The following is a 21,654-nucleotide window of genomic DNA, read 5'->3' as shown; positions in this document are numbered from 1 at the left end:
CCATATAAAAGCATGAGGCTGAAGGCCAAGTGCTTTTATACAGGTCATGGAACTCCGAGGCGACTTCTAATATCCTCATATTTTCCAACAAGGGGTACTTTATGCACTGTATAACCTATTTTTCCCATAATTTATAGTGTGATTTAGATTGCGTGGATACAATCTAGGAACAATTCAACCAAATAGACTTTAGAGAACTAGTTACAAGGTGACTGTGATAAATGTGAGTGCATCAAAACATCACATTTCCATTAATAGATATTTAACATAAATAGATTTGCAAAAGGCTGTATTATGGGAAAAAAGCTAATTAAACAGCTAACATTTCTAAATTATTCCAGTTCCCAAAATCTAAAATAATTTTAAATTAAGAACTACGCACACATTAGCACAACAAAACAGAAATCACAGCGAAAACAGAGGTGGCCATGGTGAAATTTCACAGCTCTCTTGACTTGCATAGGACTTTTAGATGCATATTTAAAATTAATAAGCTTTAAAAAAAATAGTACACAAGTGAATTGAGAGCAGTGGAATTTCCCTCTGACAAACGGGTTGTCAGCTCTCTAGTTTTCTCTTTGATAATTATGCCCTATTGTACCTCAACGGATCTGACAAATAATACCAGATTACGGGCCAGATTTATTAAGGTTCGAATTCTAAATTCGAATTTTCAAGTTGGATATTTGGTCAAAACTCACAAATTGGAGTTGGGAATAATCCAAACAAATCGAATTCGAGTCTTCGCCAACTAAATCCTGCCGAGTTCATGTAGAAGTCAATGGCAAAGGTCAATTGACCCATTTGAAGATGTTAATAGATATCCCGACATTCCAGGTTTTTTTGGAGAAAAAACTCGATACGAGTTTAATCAAATTCCATTTGAGTTTTCGGGTTGGTAATATTTGATCGAGTTTTAGACGTTTAAGTTTTTTCTTAAAGGGCACCAATCATAACTAAAATCATTTACTAAGTAAATACACTATGTGGAAGTTCAAGAAATCTGATTTTTAAAACAGTTAGAATTGTATAATGTAAATGATCAGCTCACTATACCTTTTGCAAGATCTCCCCCATCTCCACTGCAGTTCTAGCTGGGGCAGGCATCTTGGATTTCACTGGCTCCTCCTACATACATCTTCCCAGCCAACTGTTGAAATTCCTTGGTTGCTTATCAACCCTTCTAAGCTATTTTCAAATCAGCCAAACCTCTGTTAGCTGCTGTTCAGTAGTGCTGCCACTTTCTGGAAGTTAGTGTGTCCCCTTCATTTGCATAATAACATCACCAGCAGGGGACAAGATAGGGAAATCTCGTGCTACTTTTAGTGGAGGAGTTTACTAAAACAAGGCATTCTGGGTAGAATACTCAAGGCAATGCTACAATCTGAGCATTCTCCTGAAATTTGCATTTTATAGTCTCTGTTATAGTCTCAGCATGGACTCCCCCAGTGAAAGAACCCATTTGACAAAGTAAGGGATTTTTTAAAACATGCAGTTTTTTTCAAAAAACTATATATGTAGTTTGATTAAACGTGTTTAGCTTGTACTGGTCAGATTGTTAATATGCGTTTGATTTTGGCTGTGATAGGTGCCCTTTAAATAAGATACTATTTGAGTTTCGAGGTCATTCAAGGTAAAAAAAAAACCCCCCAAAAACCTAACATTTGACCTTTGTTTATATGCACATATAGGGGCTGATTTTATCAAAGATTGAGATAATGAGATTATGGGCAGGCTTTACTAAATATATACAATAAATAGTTGTGATGCATTTTAGTAGAATCTTTGGGAAATGGAATACCGTGTATACGTGCATATTACACGTGGAAATAATCCGATTAATCAGTATTGTATATTCTCCTATACAGTTGTAGTCCTCTGCATGTTTTTTTTATCTAAAAGGTATGTGGGTGGTCCACTCCCAGTAATCAGTACTGAGCTGTCCTATTAAATACAGAATATTAAGAAATATTAGCCAGCTTTAAGAGGCAATGTAAGCATGATATTGCTTTCTATAGCAAAGGCAGTGTACAACAAGGTTGTCCAGACTATTTCCAGGTGACACTCATGTTATATTGAGAACTGTGACTCAACAATAACTTGATGATGCCGTTTCAACATACCGGATATAAAGCTCCTATTACACTGGCAAAATATTTCCACAATTAGCACTTATATAGAAAATGTGCGCCTTTATGTTAAAAGGCAAGAGTTTATGTAATAAAAGGCACAACATTTACCCAGGTGCAGTAACCAATCAGCAGGTCACATTAAATGCAAACATTCGATTTCTATGGCTTACTGCACCTAGGCAAGCTTAGTGCCTTTAATTACATAATGGGACTGGTCTTTAAAAGAGCACTGCTATTAAAATATCTTCTAAATATTCTATTTCATCTATTTATGACTGTTGATCATAATATACAAATGGAGAGTGGGAAAAAATACATTGCTATTGGGTCTAACAAACTAGTTAGGTCGCTGTCTACAATGTTATTTTCAGAAGTAATGCTGCGGAAGAACATAAATGATAAATCCTACTTACAAATGAATATATCTTCCCTCTGAAATGCAGAGGGTCCTTGAAAAAACAGGCATAAAAAACAGTTTCAACAAAAAGTCTACTTTGTGGCACCTCTTAGAAGGCAGCACTGGATTCTGTACCTTAAAATCCCTCTTTGATTTTGTTACAAATAACCGCTGTCGTTATCTAGGTCTCTCTTCCTTTCTATTATATATATATATATATATATATATATATATATATATATATATATATACACACACATACACACTTAGGGGTAGATTTATTAAGGGATTTCCTGTACAAGTCAATGGGAGAGGTCCAGGGATCAATTTGGAGATGTTTGCAGCCTTCCTGACATTCAAGTTTTTTCAGAGAAAAAACTTGAATAGAGTTTTGGATAATTCAAAACAAATTCGATTTCAATTTTCGGATCGGTAAAATTCGACAGAGTTTTAAAAATAAATTTTTTATAATTATTTTACACCAGTCAAATTTTGAATTCCATCGAATTTAAGGGAGTTTAAAAAAAAACCTGCAGCTCCCTTCACTGATACAGCACTGACTAAGTTAGTGTTCTTGCACCCAGGACTCACAACTTCCTAAAATTAGAAAATTATTAGGAACGCTGGGCTGATGAAAAACACTTTTTGTCTGGGCCAGAGCACCACGTTTTCACAAGAAAAAAATCCAGGATACTTGCAGCACCACACTTTTTTTTTTTTTTATTTGCCAGCTATTTCTAGCATGGGATTCGGCAAGACATAAGCACAGTATAGTATCTCTAGTATACTGCATTAGCACCCCTCTCCCCAAGCTCATGCAAGGAATACATTAAGGTTTTCTTGTCCTTTAAGAAAATGTATTACGTGTAGACTGTCATTCTTCTAATACCCTACTTAAGGGCATTGTTATGATGGAGTTTCCCAACCCCCTAGCACATTGGGGTGTTTTGTCCACAGTTGCTTATAGGAGGAGAGCAGTGGCAGATAAAACACTCCCCTCCGGCTTTTACCACTTGAACTACAGAATGACAAGTGTTGGGTTGGATGTACACAAAGAGCTGCCTGCTGGACTAATGGTGCATAAATGTCCATCTGTAACTAGCATAAGACAGGGGACAACAACATGACTGTTACGTACATTTAATAAACTTGGGCTATGATACTCATGGTAATGGGAATACAAATATTTTACTTATTTTTACTTTATTTACACATCAGAGGATCAAATGTTTTTAAGCCACAATACTGACCATCTAATGATAAATAAAGAAAATGGTTTAAGTCCCAGGACTGAAGCAAACTGTGTAAAAAGTTGAGGAAAGTACAAAAAAAACAGACATTATTTAGGTTAGATACCCATTGGAGGTATAACAGTACCAAACTAGGCTACAATTTTTTAAATAGGACTTGTGTTTAAAGAAAACTGAAAGCTCGTTAGCCACCTAAAATCTACCCCAACACACAGAACTAAAAACGTTAGCAGATAGAAGCCTTACAATAAATTCCCCCCCCCCATATTTGCTCCAGATCACTGCTTATTAAAAAAATCTATTATTAAAAGTTCTATTAAAGTGGACCTGCCACCCAGACACAAAAATCTGTATAGCAAAATTAAATATGAAATCCAATTTCTATTTGTTATTAAAGCATGCATAGCTGTTGTAAGCTCATTTAAAAATCTCAGCTGTCAATCAAATATTGCCTGCCCCTCCTCTATGCCTTAGGCATACAGGGCAGACAATTACTTCCCTTCCTAGATGTCCCCTTTAAAATGGGTGAAAATCCACATCTACAATATGTATAATTTGCTTTCTTTTGTTACAGTTTTGTAAAGTCCCTAGTACATTTTATTGCTAAATAATTAGATACAAAAGAGACGTGTGCAGTACAGGTATGCTAGCTTCATGAACCATGATCATCTTCTTTACAAAGAAAACAGCTAGGTAAATTGGTCCTATATTTCTACATTCAGCATATAAGTGAACAGTTATGTTTACTTGAATTATTGGATTTTTCCAAAGGTTGTAATTCACTAAAGAGGCACGGTTTTATTCCACCAAAAACAGTAATTTATTTACCAGGTGTACTTTTTCCAGCTCTTGAATATGCCCCAAAAGCCCAAATGACAGGTAAAACTAATTTGTTGCTGTCTGGTCTTTGGTATATACTGGTTACCTTCTACCTTTATACGTATTAGGCTTCAGTAAGTGAACCTCTAATCTCAATAAATTAAATCAAACTTTGGCAGGAATATGACGGCATCCCTTTAATGGCCATATAATGGTCCTCTAGAAATTCAGCTAACGGAATTCACGGATTCACGGAAAAATTATATAAAATGAAAATGCAACATTACAATCATAATTGCTTCTTAAATTAAAGGTTTAAATAAAGCGTTGACTGCATATAAAACAATCAGTTCACATAACATCATTACTTACTTTAGAATTACCCAACTCATACATGGTAGGAAGGGTGCACATTTAATTTAAATTAAGTAAATGGTTCCACTTAAAGGCATTGGGAGTTGCCCTAAACAGAATACATACATAAATGACACTTTGGATCGCAGGTAACTATACCAGTCTGTCACTATCAGGGAAAGCTCAACTGCAGAGGCACCCTCTCTGCATCCTGAACGCCAGAGCTGAAAGTTATAGTTCAGTAACAGCTAGCGGTCTAAAGACTACTGAAGGCAGTCGGCAACAATACATTATTACAATGTATTGTGCGACTGCATGAAACAAAAAGAATAATGCAAAGCGAGAACAATTGTCCTTGTTCTCGCTTTACAAAAGGTAGCAGCTTTAGAAGGAACATTTAAAATCCCAAATTAGCTGCAATACAAGTCCTGAGACCCTGATATCATATGATTTTAGTGATCAGAACCATCTAAGATAATGTCTCAGGAGTTGACTTGCACCAGTCACAGCACCAAGGACAATGTTAGGGCATTTATAAGACTTGCCCACTCAAGCACCATAATCAAGGAACATACATTTTCCAACAAACATATGCCCCTGATAACAGCACCGTTGCAAAACCAATTGTAATGAGAAAAGGTTTCCAATATAACCACCTTTTTCTTTTTCGTTCCACTTCATTCATCATAATTTTCTGCACCTTCTGGGTTGTATTTGCCTTCCTGTCCTCTCGGTGCCTCTTCCTTATTACACTAGATCACAGAAAGAAAAAAATACAGTGAGGAGTATACAACTGAGCAAAGTAAAGTTTCGTTGTACAGAGAAAGGAATCAATCTGTGCAACAATTCCAATTTTCTATTGATTGGGGTTAATTATTACAAATGTAATTTACGTCTAAAATGTTAATCTGTGTACAGATATTTCAAACGTTGCACCTCTCATACACATAATAACGAATAGGCAACGTTCAGACTGGTCAATGGGGCCTTCATAAAATTTAGGGATGCACCGAATTACCACTATTTTGGATTCGGCCGAACCCCCGAATCCTTTGTGAAAGATTCGGCCGAATACTGAACCGAATCCGAAAATTTGTTTTGTGACAAAAAGTCACGCAATTTCCCTCCCCACTCCTAATCTGCATGTGCAAATTAGATTTCGGATTCGGTTCGGCCAGGCAGAAGGATTCAATAGTAGAACAAAAATAATGAAGACGCAATGCCAATGCGGGTGGGATCCTGTCATCGGGAAACATGTTTTTTTCAAAACGCATCAGTCAATAGTGCTACTTAAAGGGAAGCTGACACCAAAAAAACTTCTTTTAAAAAAATGATTTTTCATTTGAAGTTACCTATATGTCATGCTGACTGTTTTCTCCTTAAAGCTTTCTTTCACTTAATAAACCCAGTTCTGCATCCGACTGTGGCAGCCAGACTCCTGCTTCCTGTCAGAATGTGAGCTCGATGATGTCACAAAGGGGGCAGAGCTTCCTCCTCCTCTCCGCTATATCTCTGGCGTCTGTGAACCATGTGTGCTTTAGTAACTGATTTGCTAAGTACTGTAACTTGGTCATCATTTATATAGTTTCTTTATTATTATATAATGAAGTATAAATGCATATTCATTCTCTTTCTCACAGTGTCACACTGTTTCGGTGACTTGCGGCTGCCGCTGCGGAACTGTTATGTCCTCCTCCTCCTGAGGCTTCTCCGATCCAGCCGGCAAGACTGTGGCAGCAGCGGAGGACAAACACAGGCCCCTGTCCTGGAGTCGGAAGGGCTCTCCTCCTGACGGGCGAGTTTTGGCGCAGAGAAGATGCGCACGGAATTAGCACGTCTCTTAGCGCCGAAGACAGTCTGCTCGCCGGGCCTTGATACATCACGCGGTGCACTGGGTTGAGGGCGGATGGATTTGGTGACGTCATTTGCGCGCTAAGAGACGTGCTAGTTCCGTGCGCATCTTCTCTGCGCCAACACTCGCCCGTCAGGAGGAGAGCCCTTCCGACTCCAGGACAGGGGCCTGTGTTTGGCCTCAGCTGCTGCCACAGTCTTGCCGGCTGGATCGGAGAAGCCCCAGGAGGAGGAGGACATAACAGTTCCGCAGCGGCAGCCGCAAGTCACCGAAACAGTGTGACACTGTGAGAAAGAGAATGAATATGCATTTATACTTCATTATATAATAATAAAGAAACTATATAACTGATGACCAAGTTACAGTACTTAGCAAATCAGTTACTAAAGCACACGTGGTTCACAGACGCCAGAGAGATATAGCGGAGAGGAGGGGGAAGCTCCGCCCCCTTTGTGACATCATCAAGCTCACATTCTGACAGGAAGCAGGAGTCTGGCTGCCACAGTCGGCCACAGTCGGATGCAGAACTGGGTTTATTAAGTGAAAGAAAGCTTTAAGGAGAAAACAGTCAGCATGACATATAGGTAACTTCAAATGAAGAATCATTTTTTTAAAAGAAGTTTTTTTGGTGTCAGCTTCTCTTTAATAGTGCACTGAAATCCATTTCTCAAAATAGCAAACAGATTTTTTTATATTCAATTTTGAAATCTGACATGGGGCTAGACATTTTGTCAATTTCCCAGCTGCCCCTGGTCATGTGACTTGTGCCTGCACTTTAGGAGAGAAATGCTTTCTGGCAGGCTGCGGTTTTTACTTCTCAATGTAACTGAATGTGTCTCAGTGGGACATGGGTTTTTACTATTAAAGGGGAAGGAAACCTAGTTGGCGCAAAAACCCTCCCCCCTCCAGTGTGTTGCCCAACCTCCCCCCTGGCCTACCCGTCCCGCTGGGCAAATGCCCCTAACTTGTTACTTACCCTTCTGCGCAGGTCCAGTCCAGGGAGTTCACAGACGACATCTTCTTCCACGCGATCTTCCTGCTTTGAACAGCGTTTTTGCGCAGTATGAGCATTTCGCCGGTACGGATCTACTGCGCATGCGCCAAAAGTCACAATGTACTTTTGGTGCATGCGCAGTAGATCGTACCGGCAAAATGCTCCTACTGCGCATGCGCCGGTCAAAGCAGGAAGAAGATCGCGTGGAAGAAGATGTCGTCTGTGAACTCCCTGGACTGGACCTGCGCAGAAGGGTAAGTAACAAGTTAGGGGCATTTGCCCAGCGGGACGGGGGGAGGAGGGTGGGTGGGCAACACACGGGAGGGGGGGAGGGTTTTTGCGCCAACTAGTTTTCCTTCCCCTTTAAGTGTTGTTCTTAGATCTACCAGGCAGCGGTTATCTTGTGTTAGGGAGTGTTATCTGATTACCTTCCCATTATTCTTTTGTTTGGCTGCTGGGGGAAAAAGGGAGGGGGGTGATATCACTCCAACTTGCAGTACAGCAGTAAAGAGTGATTGAAGTTTATCAGAGCACAAGTCACATGACTTGGGGCAGCTGGGAAATTGACAATATGTCAAGCCCCAAGTCAGATTTCAAAATTGAATATAAAAAAATCTGTTTGCTCTTTTGAGAAATGGATTTCAGTGAGAATTCTGCTGGAGCAGCACTATTAACTGATTCATTTTGAAAAAATTTTTTTTTCCCATGACAGTATCCCTTTAAAGTACCTCCAAGGCTTTAATATGCGGAATATAACCAAACGTTTCAGGCAGAAGGATTCAGCCGAATCCGAATCCTGCTGAAAAAGGCCGAATCCTGGCCGAATCCCGAACCGAATCCTGGATTCGGTGCATCCCTAATAAAATTACATATTTTTTTAATGGTCCACACTTTTTCCTGTGAAATATTACATATAGATATAATTTCCTTGACAAATCACCTTTAAAGTACTGAAAACTGAACTGAAAAACAGCTTTGCATAAAGGTGGAAAGTGTTGTTTGAAATCTGTTGTGTTAATCCAAATAAATAGGAAGGGAATATTTCTCCATTACCTTTCTGCATTGCCATCCACAACATCCTGAGGTCTGATACTGGATTCTGACTTATTCTCATTTATTTCTTGGTCTTCTGTTGAAAGTCTGTTACCATTGTAGAGCTCTCCAGGCTGTCTATGAAGAGAGGAATATCGGTCTGCTTTGATGGAATCATCATCCTCATCATCATCATAATCTGGAAGTTCTTCAATATGGTCCTGCAAAGTAAACTGTTTATACCTTAATTAATAAAAAGATTAGGTACTGAATGTCACAAGATACAAATGAATCACAAAAACAGAGCACCAGTCAGAAAGACATAAGAGCTTAACCATATTGTTTCAATAGATGCAGGAATTTTAACTATACATTTTTAAAAAGTTGTTAAGAGTTAAAAATGCTGTTACTTTGTAATGTATTACTTTTTTACTGCCCTTTACCCAAAATACTTTTTGCATTTAGGTAAATGAAGGGCTTGTTCAAAACTGGTGACTTTCCTGCATCTCAGCCACTGGAACAAAACTTGGCAGAATGTGATTCACCTTCTGGGTAGCACTTGCTTTCCTGTCTTCTTGTCTCCTCCGAAATGAACTGGAGCACACAGAAAAAACGTTAACGAGAGTTTTATACAAAGCAAAAGTCACAGAAACAACTAGGAGAACTACATGAATGAAAGACACTTATGTTATATGTAAAGAAACGTGAAAGGTTTGCATTTATAGAATACCTTTCTGGCTTGCCTTCCCCGTCGTCCTGAGGTTTAATACAGGCTTCCAAACTGTTTTTAACTTGATCCGAAAGCCTATTTCCGTTACACCTCTCAGCAGACTGTCTTTGGAGAGAGAGTCTGTCTGTTTTAGGGCTTTGGTCTTCTTGTGAGAGTTCTTTCCAGTGGCCCTGCAAATTATAGTATTAACATCTAGATAAGAGAACAGAATTACTTTCTCTGACAGTGGTATTATAAGGATATTATGCAATTCAAGCAGGCCTGTCACCCAGGCATAAAAAGCTGTATAATAAAAGTCCTTTTCAAATTAAATATGAAACCCAAATAAATTTTTTATTAAAGCATTCATATCTGTTATAAATGCGTCTGAATATCTAATGTCAGTTATTGCTCAACTTATTGCTTAGGCCAGGGGTGCCCAGGACGTCGATCGCGGTCTACCAGCAGATCCCTGTCATGTTCCTGGTAAACCTCAACCTGGGGCCCCGGCATCGGTAGTGAGCAAGAGAGGGCTGGCTGGGCTGAGAGCAGAGTGGAAGGGCAGGCTGTGCCTTCAAAGGCTCCTGAAAGATCCAAACTATTCCTAACCAAACCTTCCATTTAATAAAATATATCAAATGGTTAAATAGATAGGCTGTAGAAAATAAAAAAGTTTCTAATATAGTTAGTCACAAATGTAATCTATAAAGGTTGGCGTGAGTGGATGTCTAACTAAATAGCCAGAACTCTACTTCCTGCTTTTCAGCTCTCTAACTATGAGTTAGTCAGCGATTATAGGGGGGGGGGTCACATGGGACATAACTGTTCAGTGAGTTTGCTTTTGATCCTTAGCATGCAGGTCAGATTCAAAAGGTTATGACCCATATGTCCCTCCTCAAGTCACTGATTGGTTTCTGAATGGTAACCAATAAGAGAGCTCATTCCAGCTGCTATAGTTTACATTTTTGGCTGACTAACTACATTGAAAACATTTTTTATTTTGCACAGCCTATCTATTTACCTAGTTTTAATTTTTACACGGAACAATCTCTTTAAACATGTTGAAAAAAATAATAATTGATAAATGGGTTATTTCTGTGCTTAGTGCTTGTATTCTGGTTAGCAGTTGGGTACATGGTCCTTTACACTTATTGCAATGTGCTCAGTTCACAAACAACACTCCGTAAATCATAAATTAATATATTAACCTGAAGACTTGAGTCACCCATGATACATTTTGATCCCTCTATTACTGCCATGTAGGAGAATCTCAGTTGACCTGGAGTCTGAATTAGTCCCATGCGATACTTTCGCATATCCAACAAAACTTGCTTGATATGAACCGAACATGGGTCCTTTCTTTTCTCCATCTGATAAAAATAAGCAAATGTATTTTAAATTTAAATCTTGAAATGAAAAAATTAAAGTTAAAAATTTTTTTACGAACAATAAAAAGGCATATATAGAAGGTAAATAAGTGAATGCCTTTTCCTGTAATTGAAGATGGATTTTAACTAATGGCTGAAGAAAGGCGGTTTTATAAATATTTTTCAGCAATAACCTGTGGGTCAGAAATGCTTAGCATTTAGGGTAAAAAGTTTTATGTGCAAAAGCACAATCAATTACTGCATAACAACTTTCTTCCACAAAAAGGTTATGTATAAACAAAAGTAGAATATATGAAAAAAGAACTGTTGTCTTTAGTTCTTTAAAGCATTACTGGGCTTAGTCTGTTAAGCATATGCCAACATATAGAGATAAATGATCACACAATTCGAGGGAAACAAAAACATTTCACCTACCAAGACAAGACAGGTGTCAACCAGTGAAAATGTCCCAGAGCGTCCAATTCCAGCACTGCAATGAACTACAGCGGGTCCATTTTGAAGGCTAAGTGAACGAGACTCTCGTACTTTGAACAAGAAGTTTAGGAATGAAGCTGGAGATTGTGGTACCCCAAAATCTGGCCAAGTTGTATAATGGAAGTGGAAAATATCTCTTGTTTCTCCTGTCTAAATATAAAGCAGGTTCTGTTAATAAAACAAGTGTGTAAATAGGGAGACTATTTTCCTTTATACTAAATAATAAATAGATAAACTGGCACCGAGAATCAAACTTATCCAACTTCTGATCTTTAACCTATAGCAAAGTTCTGATTTCAGAAGTACTATACCTTTTCTGCCTTCCAGAATGCTACATGATTTGAAGGGAAACTACACCCCTAAATATTGCAGGTCTCTTAAAACATAAAAGACTTTTCAAGAATAATATACTTTTCTAGTAGTATGTGCAATTGGATAATCTTTTATAGAAAAACTGCCATTTTAAGTACTAAAGTCATCTGGCTCATATAGTGCATCGTGCTCACACAAAACCATGGGCACGAATATATGCCGTTACCTCGGCCAATGAATAGACAGAGCTCTGTCTTATACTACCACACCTTTTCCTGTTACAGTAAGAACCTGCATTACTTCCTCTCAGGTGATCTATGAAGGAGCACACAGAACATCACAAAATAAAATAAATGTAAAGGTGCAAGATTTACAAATGTGTTATGCTAATGTGGCAAGATTGATTCTGAATGTATAGTTTTTTGTTAAAATCAGAATAATGAGTAACAATGGATAAAACCTACTTTAATATCTTGTAACTGTAGTAATCGGACTGTGTAGTAGGACTTGATATCTTCAGACAGCAGTTTGACACAAAGCCCAGTTTCCTTGTAGAATAGAACCTCTTCCTCTGGGGTAGGCCAGTACTGCGCACATTTTACCTGTAAAGGATAAAGAGCGTTGTTAAATGAAATAAAAAGTAACAAAGCATCATTTGAATAAATATGACACATTTTCAATGGTTCTAAACCACATTTCTGGTTGATGTTATTGCTTTAGAATTTCTGCATAAACTTCTTTCCCATAATACCATCTAATTTCTGCAGTGCACCATTTTCCAGCAAAACAGCCGTACAACATAACGCTGCCACCCCCATTCTACAAAGCTGGGATGGTGCTCTTTTGTATAAAAGACTCAGCCCTTTTCCTCCATACACAGCAATGATTCTTATGGCCAAACAGTTCTATTTTTGTTTTATAAAACTCGATCAAAGACTTGCAAGTCATGGCAATGAAAGACTCACTTAAAGGAGAACTAAACCCTAAAAATTAAAGTGGCTAAAAATTCCATATTTTATATACTGCACGTATTGCACCAGCCTAAAGTTTCAGCTTGTCAATAGCAGCAATGATCCAGGATTTCAAACTTGTAACAGACGGTCACCATCTTGGAAAGTGTCTGTGACACTCACATGCTCAGTGGGCTCTGAGCAGCGGTTGAGAAGCTAAGCTTAGGGGTCGTCGCAAATTATCAAACAGAAAATGAGGTTGACCTGTAATATAATCTGATGCTACAGGGCTGATTAATAAATTCTGATTGCACTGGTTTCTGTGCTGCCATGTAGTAATTATCTGTATTAATTTCTAATCAGCCTTATATTGTGACATTTATATTTTATGTATACTGTATATTGTGAGTGGGTCCCTAAGCTCAGTAAGTGGCAGCAGCACAGATCATGTGTAGCGAATCAGCAGAAAAGAAGATGGGGAGCTACTGGGGCATCTTTGGAGACACAGATCTTTTACTGCTCAAGGGCTTTGGTTGCCTTGGGCTGATAGAGAAGCCCAAAACATAATGTACAACGTTTCTAGACTACTTCTTTAGTTAAGCTTTAGTTCTCCTTTAATGGTGGTTCATACAAAGGTACAAAATGCCTATGGTACCGAACACCTTCATCTCATTCACCTGTTCCTGTTGTCCTAGGGATCATGTGAAATTTTAGGAGCAAAGTTTGTTCATCCCTGTGTATTATATGAGCCGCCTCATTAATGGATATAGTGTCTGCATGGTGACAACGGTTTGTACATATTCTTGTCAGACCTAAGAAGAAACCGGACTTGTGGAGATCCACAATTCTGTTTGTGGTTTTGGCTGCGTTGCTTGGATTTTCCCATGGTATCAAGGGAAAACAAGTTATGGTTCTGATGCAGGCTTAACAGACCACTTGAAAATTCAGGGACACCTCTAGTAATTTTATTTAAATGCAATCAATGCAGTCCTGCAAAAAACATTTATCAGAAGTGTCACTGAATTTTTTAGTGATATTGTAACCTTATTGTAAGGTAAATCCTCAATAACTATATAAAATAAAATTACGATGGCCAATTGAAATGTTGCTTAGAATAACAACATGATAAACGTGAACTTGTTTGAACATCTTTAGCATAGGTGTATATAAACTGTATTTTTATAGTATAAGAAGGTGGGAAAACAGTAAACTATATACAGTATATTTTTTAGTTCAGGGGACTAGAAAAAAATGGTAGGATGTAAAATTGAAGTTTTACTGTATTTATCTTTAACTGCTTCCATCAGACAATGTTTGGCTCTTAAACGGAAATGAAGCTCCACTGCTCCATTTGTTGGCTAACAAATGTACATTATGTTTAGCATGCTGCCTTATCTAATAAAAGAGCATTAGGGTCAGTTCTCAAGCAGCACTGACACAGCTCCCATTGCCTGACACTCAGGAGGTGTTGCGCTCCTCCTCTCCCATATTTCAGGGGTTTTAATGAGGATAATTGTAGTGGAACTCTGTAACAGGACCTATGTGCTCCACACTGTTGCAATCAAGGCCTTCAGACCAACTTCACTTCCTGACATTCAGTGGTTACTGTGACTGTACAATACAGGAAGCTCGTGTACCGTAAATCTTCAAAAGCTTTCACTCCTTGTGGCATTATAGGAAACACTAAACAGTACAGTACAATATCAACTTCATTTTAATATTTAAAGGACATGTCAACCCAAAAAAAGATTCTTCCCCTAATAAAAGAAAACACAATTATAAGCAATTTTCCAATTTTAATTTATTAAAAATGGTTAGTGCTTTAAAAGTTATTTCTAAATGTAATTGCTATTGAAAGCAGCATTTGCTTAACTCCTGCTTGTTAATTTTTAGACAATATTGCAAAGCCAGTCTTCTTCATCAAGTCAAGTTGGTTAATTCCTTGGCTTGTGTTGCATGGTTTCAAAAGCCAGAGCCCCAGGGCAGAAAATAGAAAGGGACAAACTGCTTTCAATAGCAATACATATACACATAATGTAAAAATAGAAAATTTGTAATGTATGAATACTGCAAAGTTTCTTAGAATTATGTTTTCTTTTATTAGACAACAACATTTTTTTTGGGAGTTATATAGTTACATAGTGAAATTGGGTTGAAAAAAAAAAAAAAAGTCCATCAAGTTCAACCCCTCCAAATGAAAGTTGGCATGTCCTTTTTTAAATACACCTAATTTTTATTTCTTGCTTTTTTTACTACTTGCTGTATGTGCAATACACCTCAATGTAAAAATAACAAGTAACCAAATGGTCAATAATTATTTTTAGAGAAGACAGGTCAGTTACGCCAATATTCGTGGTGTCAGTACATCAAACAGTCTGAAACAGAAAAAAATATATATGGTGCTGACCTATATTCAGTAAATAGCTTGAGCAAATGTTTTCAGTACCATGAAGATTCACAGGCTGAACACCGCCTTTACATCCTAAGGAATTTGCCTTTTCTATGCTAAAGGTTCCTAGTACAGGTAAAGCAGAAATACCTGAAAGATTAGGGATGCTACTGGAATCTGCACTAAAGGTTATGTAACAGAGCTTTCCACAGTAGAATCAGTACTTTACAGACTACTTCTCTATAAACAAATGCATCTTTTCCCCACATTAAGATCTGAAACGTATTACACTGGCAGCAGAAAAACAATTAGCTTCTAAGAAAATTTTACTCACCGCATCCTTTTCAATAATTCGGTTTAACATCACAATTGCCTTACTTTTTTGTTGCCATACCATTAACCAGAAATGGCAGCAGGTGTTGGGAAGAGGGCCCTGTAATAAAAAGCACACATTATAAAATGCTTTTTGCATTGTATGGAACTTAAGATAAATTAGCCCCTGTCCTACTGAATCTTGCAATCCAAGGTCCTTATCACACAAATGCGGTGACTGGTTTTATTATTAAAATAATTAGACTGGTCTTGGAAGTTGTGCATTCTATGCAATTAATTGAATAATTTTAAGCAATGCAAAGATAGTGAGTAATGTAATGTCTTTCTAACAAAGTTTACCAGTATTCTCAAGAGGCAAATTCAACCGGAGCTGCAGCTAGGAATATGGTTGTATGTTTGTATAATAACTAGTGTAGAACTATAGGAGAGATGCAAAGGTGTGTCTTGGAACATTCATGGAAACCTCCTTATTGTTGCTCCCTCATGAGTGAGTGACAACTGGACAGCACAAAAGACATCAGTAAGGCTCACTGTATGTCCATGGTTTGCTTCTGCTGGCCCAACACTGGCACAGCAGAAAAGAAAACCAATTTAACCATCACCGACACCATAGGGTGCTACTGATCTTAAGTTGTGTGCTTCCTACAGCAAATTTACTACTACTTGCCAATAGTGATGTGCAGGCTGTCCGGATACCCAAGGGTTGAGGCTGATTTGTACCACTTCTATGTGGGTCTTACAAATGAAAACATTTTGGTGGATTGGGTCAGGTGCAGGTGAAGGTTTTTCCTGACCCACACATCACTACGTGTCAAGTTGCCCATTTGCCTCTAAAATGAAAAATAATTTATACACAGGCCAATCCCCGTTTCATTTGGCAATGCCTGTGGGTGAGAAGGTCTCATAACCACTAGGGATGCACTGAATCCACTATTTTAAACAAATTGTTCAGTATAAAAATAAAAATAAAAACTGAATAAATAGATAGGCTGTGTAAAATAAAAAATGTTTTCAATAGATAGAATGGAACAGATACCACATATCTTAGACTGTGAAAATTAACACAATTAAGATGACAAATACTTCCTATTATATTTTTTGCAACCTTCTCATGGTGGTCCCGTTACCTGACCTCAATTTCAAAGCAAAGTTATGAAATATTATATGGTTCAATAAAGCTCCCTGTGTACACAAAAAACCCACTATGTGCCACCAGGTACCAGGGATGCCTAGGAGACCCTAATTTTATACACTATTACTACGCAGCTCAGCTCACTGCAATACCCACATTACATTAAGGCACAAACAGTGCCTATTGGGTGTTATTAGAAAACCATTTCTGTAACCCCCGTGTGGCGGAATTGGTAATATGGTCGCTTAGTAGACCCCGAACACCATAATGACAGTCCTTGCTTGGACAAATATTCTTTAGGTCTCATGACCACCTTGTCTCCAGCAGTTCCTGTAGTCCTTTCTAAAAAGATGGTGTATCCAAGCCTCTAACCACAGCCACATTTCACTCTTATACTGTGCCTTTAAAAAGGTCCCTTGTTATTTGTCTATAATGTCCTCTAATGCAGTTGTAAAGTGTAATCCTGTCCCCTCGCAAGCGCCTTTTTTCCCCAGAGAAAACAACCCCAACCTTGACAGTCTACCCTCATAATTTAAGTTTTCCATCCCTCTAACCAATTGAGTTGCACATCTCTGCACTCTCTCCAGCTCATTTATATCCCTCTTAAGGACTGGAGTCCAAAACTGCACTGCATACTCCAGATGCCGCCTCACCAAGGATCTATAAAGAGGCATAATTATGTTTTCATCCCTTGAGTTAATGCCCTTTTTAACGCAGAACTTTATTTGCTTTAGTAGCCAAAGAATGACACTGCCCAGAATTAGACAAGTTGTTATGGATCCGTCATTTACCAGATTACTCTCTGAATGAAAATGTTTACCTGAAATCTCCACCTATGCTCAAGTTTAGGCCTTTTATGTAAAATTGTGAAATGGATACTGTGATCACACCCGATACCTATTGTTATTACATATGCTGTTCTCAACTAAGGATAGTTATGCCTGTGCAATGGTTTTAAATATTTTTTTTCTTTTTCTTTATTTCTGATTTTTACACTTTGTTACTTTATGGCAATGAATACATTCAATATTGCAGTAGCTTTGTGGCCCAGACTGTAGTAAAATGCATAATTGAAAAACCCAATAAAAATGTTAAAAAAAAAAATAAAAAAATTATATATATATATATATATATATATATATATATATATATATATATATATATATATATATATATATATATATATATATATATATATATATATATATATATATATATATATATATATAATTACAATTCAACAAAGAAGGTCCGCACTCTCAGGTCTTAAAAATCAAAAATGGTTTATTAAAAAAGACAGTCTTTTTTAATAAACCATTTTTGATTTTTAAGACCTGAGAGTGCGGACCTTCTTTGTTGAATTGTAATTCTAAATATTTTGGACACTGCACCCAGGCACGCTTATACCTTGTTACGTGAGTGCTGACTTCTCCATGGATCGATAGATATATATATATATATATATATATATATATATATATATATATATATATATATATATATATATATATATATATATATATATATATATATAAAACTAGAAATATGCCATGCTGGATTCCTCTGTGAATTCAGTCAGATATCTTTTGGATTCGGCCGAATCATGTTGAAAAAGGCATAATCCCAAACTGAATCCTGGATTCCATGTAATTGTCATTCCCTCATTTTTCATTTCACTGTGAAGTGTGAATGCATATATTGGAATGCACACCTCTACACTTGTAGCCTGTTTGGCATGCCTAGTACACTATTTAGGGAAAAAAACATTTAAAAAAATGTTCAGCTTTGTCTTGTTTACCATACAAAAGAAAACTAGCAAATCCTGCTTAAAGGAACAGTAACACCAAAAAAATTTAAAGTGGCTTAAAGGAATGATAATGTTATGTACTCTTGCCATGCCACCATTTTTTGGTGTTACTGTTACTTTAAGTCACTTTCATCCAGGTTCAGTTTTCATGGCAATTTAACAGAAAAGGAAAGTAAAAGAACACAGATGAAAGAAAAGTAATATAAGTAGTGCTGTTATGAACACTACAATAACAAAAAACTGTGACTGTATCCATGGGTCTGTGTATTCTTTGCACCAATTTCACAAATTGGAAAGCATTCATGTGTCAAAACTGTTTGAAGTTATCAGGCATATTATTTGGTACAATATTCCAGCATAAGGGGGTAATGTAATAACAGGCAAGATATATCTAATAAGCATTCTTATTCCCACCAACCACTCTCCCATGGAGTAAGGCTTCAGTAGTGGATTTCTGGAGTATTATGGAGAAGGAAAGGTTAAAACTAAGTATACGTTATCAGAAAGGTCTATATAAATACAACAGTAATCCCTCAAAGTAATGCTGCTCTGAAACACTACATTTCTTTCCTTCTATTGTGTACACATGGGCTTCTGTATCAGACTTCCTGTTTTCAGCATAAACCTCCAGGGCAGGGCTTGAGCATGCTCAGCTTGCTCCTCTCCCCCTCCCTCCTCGCTGTAATCTGAGCCCAGAGCTGAGTGAACAGAGAGAGGCTCAGACAGGAAGTGATGTTACGCCAGGCTAATATGGCAGCTGCTATACTAAACAAACAGAGCAACTAGAGCTGTTTACTCAGGTATGGTAAAACATTCTACAGAACAAATATAGCTTTCTAGTTGCACTATCGCTGCTAATCTATTGGCAATAAAATGCCTCCGTAGCTTTCTTTCTCCTTCAAGCCAGTAACACTCGTTCTGTAGATCCTGGACCAGAATAGAATGGCTTTGGGACATTGCCACCATGTATTTATGAAGGAACCAACCTGTTCACAGCCCCTAAAGCAAGTTGAGGAGGTGGGCCAATAACATAACCTCTCTGGTACTAAGTACGATCTAATCATAAGCTTTTGGGACGTTTCCTGTATCATTGGAAGAATTTAACCATCTTGTGGAACATATCAAGCCAGGTGTCATCCTCTAGGTATATATATGTAAAGCTTGCTTCCACAAAATGGAAATATTTTAGGAGTATTTGGTGGACAAATATTTTGTATATCCTAGATATAACCCCTTTATATGGGAGAGAGCGTAAACAGAATTGTGCAAAGAACATGAGCGGGGGCAAGTCTTGCCGTTTATTTCCCTTATTGATAAGAAATAATGGCGTATCTGAGCATATTGAAAGATTTCAGTACTGAGCATATGTTACCGTTCAGTAAGAGTTTGGCTAGAAACAAACATTATTCTGGGTTAACCGATGTAAGGTGTAAAAATTATCCTGTTGCCACTAAGAAAATGCACCAGGTTGCCAGCCTGGAAGAAATGTGGGATTATCCAACAGAGATAATGCTGGTCGATGGAGAGAAATTAAAGGGTATTTGTTCTGGTTGGTTAAATCATTTTTACGTACAGTGCATAGAGCTGTGGGCAAGTGTAAGTATGGTATGCATTATGTTGGTGCTCTCCGCAATGTTTTGTGCAGAATTCTTGGGACCTGGGGTCTTCTGGATAACGGATCTTTCCGTAATTTGGATCTGCAAACCTTAAGTCTACTAAAAAATCATGTAAACATTAAATAAACCCAACAGGCTGGTTTTTAATTAATAAGGATTAATTATATTTTAGTTTGGATCAAGTACAAGGTACGGTTTTATTTTTACAGAGAAAAGGGAAATTATTTTTTAAAATTTGGATTATTTGGATAAAATGGGAAACAGGCATTCCGTAATTCGGAGCTTTCTGGATAATGGGTTTCCGGATAATGGACCCCATACCTGAAGTATTTTCTCCTTTCTGTAAAGTGTATGCTTTGTTTAAGCTTACCTGTGTTAAAATGTAACTCCTTTGGGCTTCTTCAACAACAACAAGGCTGGCATTGATATAGTCATTATCCATATTCTGAAGTTTGACACGACTATGATCATCTAAAAGAAATAGGGGGGAGGTAAAAGTCATGACTGAAGGATGCTCTGGCAGTGAACTATTAATATTATTCAAACCCCTGAAACCAAACCGGTCATCTGAATAATTTAATAAGAGGGGAGACACACAGAGCTAGAGTAATAGGGATACAATGAATGAAGCTTAGTCAAAAATCCTTTATACAAATTCTGTTTCAGCACAAGATAGTTAGTGGAGCTTTGTCTGCTCACTCTACATATCCCTTTGTGATTTACAGGTCAGCAAGCTGGTGTTAAGGGAACAGTTCAGTGTAAAAACTGGATAAATAGATAGGCTGTACAAAATAAAAAATTTAATGTATAAAGGCTGGAGTGACCAGAAGTCTACCATAATTGCCAGAATACTACTTCCTGCTTTTAAGTTCTCTAACTGAATTAGTCAGTGACTTTAAGGGGATCCTCAGCATGCAGATCACATTTAAAAGCAACATTTTTGACACATGTGCCCTCCTCAAGTTTCTGATTAGTTACTGCCTGGTAACCAATCAGTGTAAACCAAGAGAGCTGCAAAGAAGGAAGTAGTGTTCTGGCCATTATGTTAGACATGCAGTCAATCCAGCCTTTATACATTACATTTGTTGGATACTAACTATATTAGAAACCTTTTTTTTTTTTTTTACACTCAACAATTCCTTTAAAGGAACAGTATATATTATGCAGAATGTTTGGAAGCTAGAGATTCTGCATACTAGTTCAAATGGGTAAATATACCTCTTTAATTGGTTTCCTCATACTAATCAACTAAAAATCATTTAAAGGGATGGTTTATCTTTAAATTAACTTTTAGTATCTTGTAGAGAGTGATATTCTGAGGCAATTTAATTTCATTTTTTTTTATTTCTGGTTTTGAGTAATTGAGCTTTTTATTCGGCAGCTTTTCAGTTTGCAATTTTGTTGCTACGGTCCAAATTACCCAAGCAACCATGCACCAATTTGAATAAGAGACTGGAATTTGAATATGAGAGGGAATGAAAAGAAAAATGAGTAATAAAAAGTAGCAATAACAATACATTTGCTTAGAGAGCATTTGTTTTTTAGATAGGATCAGTGACCCCCACTTGAACGTTGGAAAGAGTCATATGAAGGAAAAGAACTCAAAAAACTATAAAAAAATAAATAATGAAGACCAATTGAAAAATTGCCTTAAATGAGCCATTCTATAACATACTAAAAGTTACGTTTTAAGAAAAAAAAAAGTCCAATATGA

At 37.3% G+C, this 21,654-nt stretch overlaps 1 protein-coding gene across 3 annotated transcripts in view; it reads right to left on the bottom strand.

Moving 5' to 3' along the window:
• The window catches only part of ptpn2.S (protein tyrosine phosphatase, non-receptor type 2 S homeolog), a 29,984-nt gene that overhangs the window by 1,842 nt on the left and 6,488 nt on the right, over positions 1-21,654 (bottom strand). For 2 of the 3 annotated variants that reach the window (XM_018268727.2, NM_001093441.1), the window contains exons 3-11: positions 20,311-20,411; positions 15,387-15,485; positions 12,178-12,315; positions 11,342-11,551; positions 10,748-10,909; positions 9,561-9,730; positions 9,376-9,424; positions 8,852-9,063; positions 5,609-5,704 (exon numbers count right to left, since the gene is read on the bottom strand). In XM_018268727.2, the coding sequence (XP_018124216.1) occupies positions 5,609-5,704; positions 8,852-9,063; positions 9,376-9,424; positions 9,561-9,730; positions 10,748-10,909; positions 11,342-11,551; positions 12,178-12,315; positions 15,387-15,485; positions 20,311-20,382 (1,208 nt within the window). In that variant the 5' untranslated portion in view covers positions 20,383-20,411. The remainder of the gene's footprint in view (positions 1-5,608; positions 5,705-8,851; positions 9,064-9,375; positions 9,425-9,560; positions 9,731-10,747; positions 10,910-11,341; positions 11,552-12,177; positions 12,316-15,386; positions 15,486-20,310; positions 20,412-21,654) is intronic. The other variant, XM_018268726.2, reaches the window with a different exon arrangement.

Source organism: Xenopus laevis, chromosome 6S (assembly GCF_017654675.1).
Source record: "Xenopus laevis strain J_2021 chromosome 6S, Xenopus_laevis_v10.1, whole genome shotgun sequence".
Lineage (NCBI taxonomy): Eukaryota > Metazoa > Chordata > Amphibia > Anura > Pipidae > Xenopus > Xenopus laevis.
This window is presented reverse-complemented; position numbering and strand designations above follow the sequence as displayed.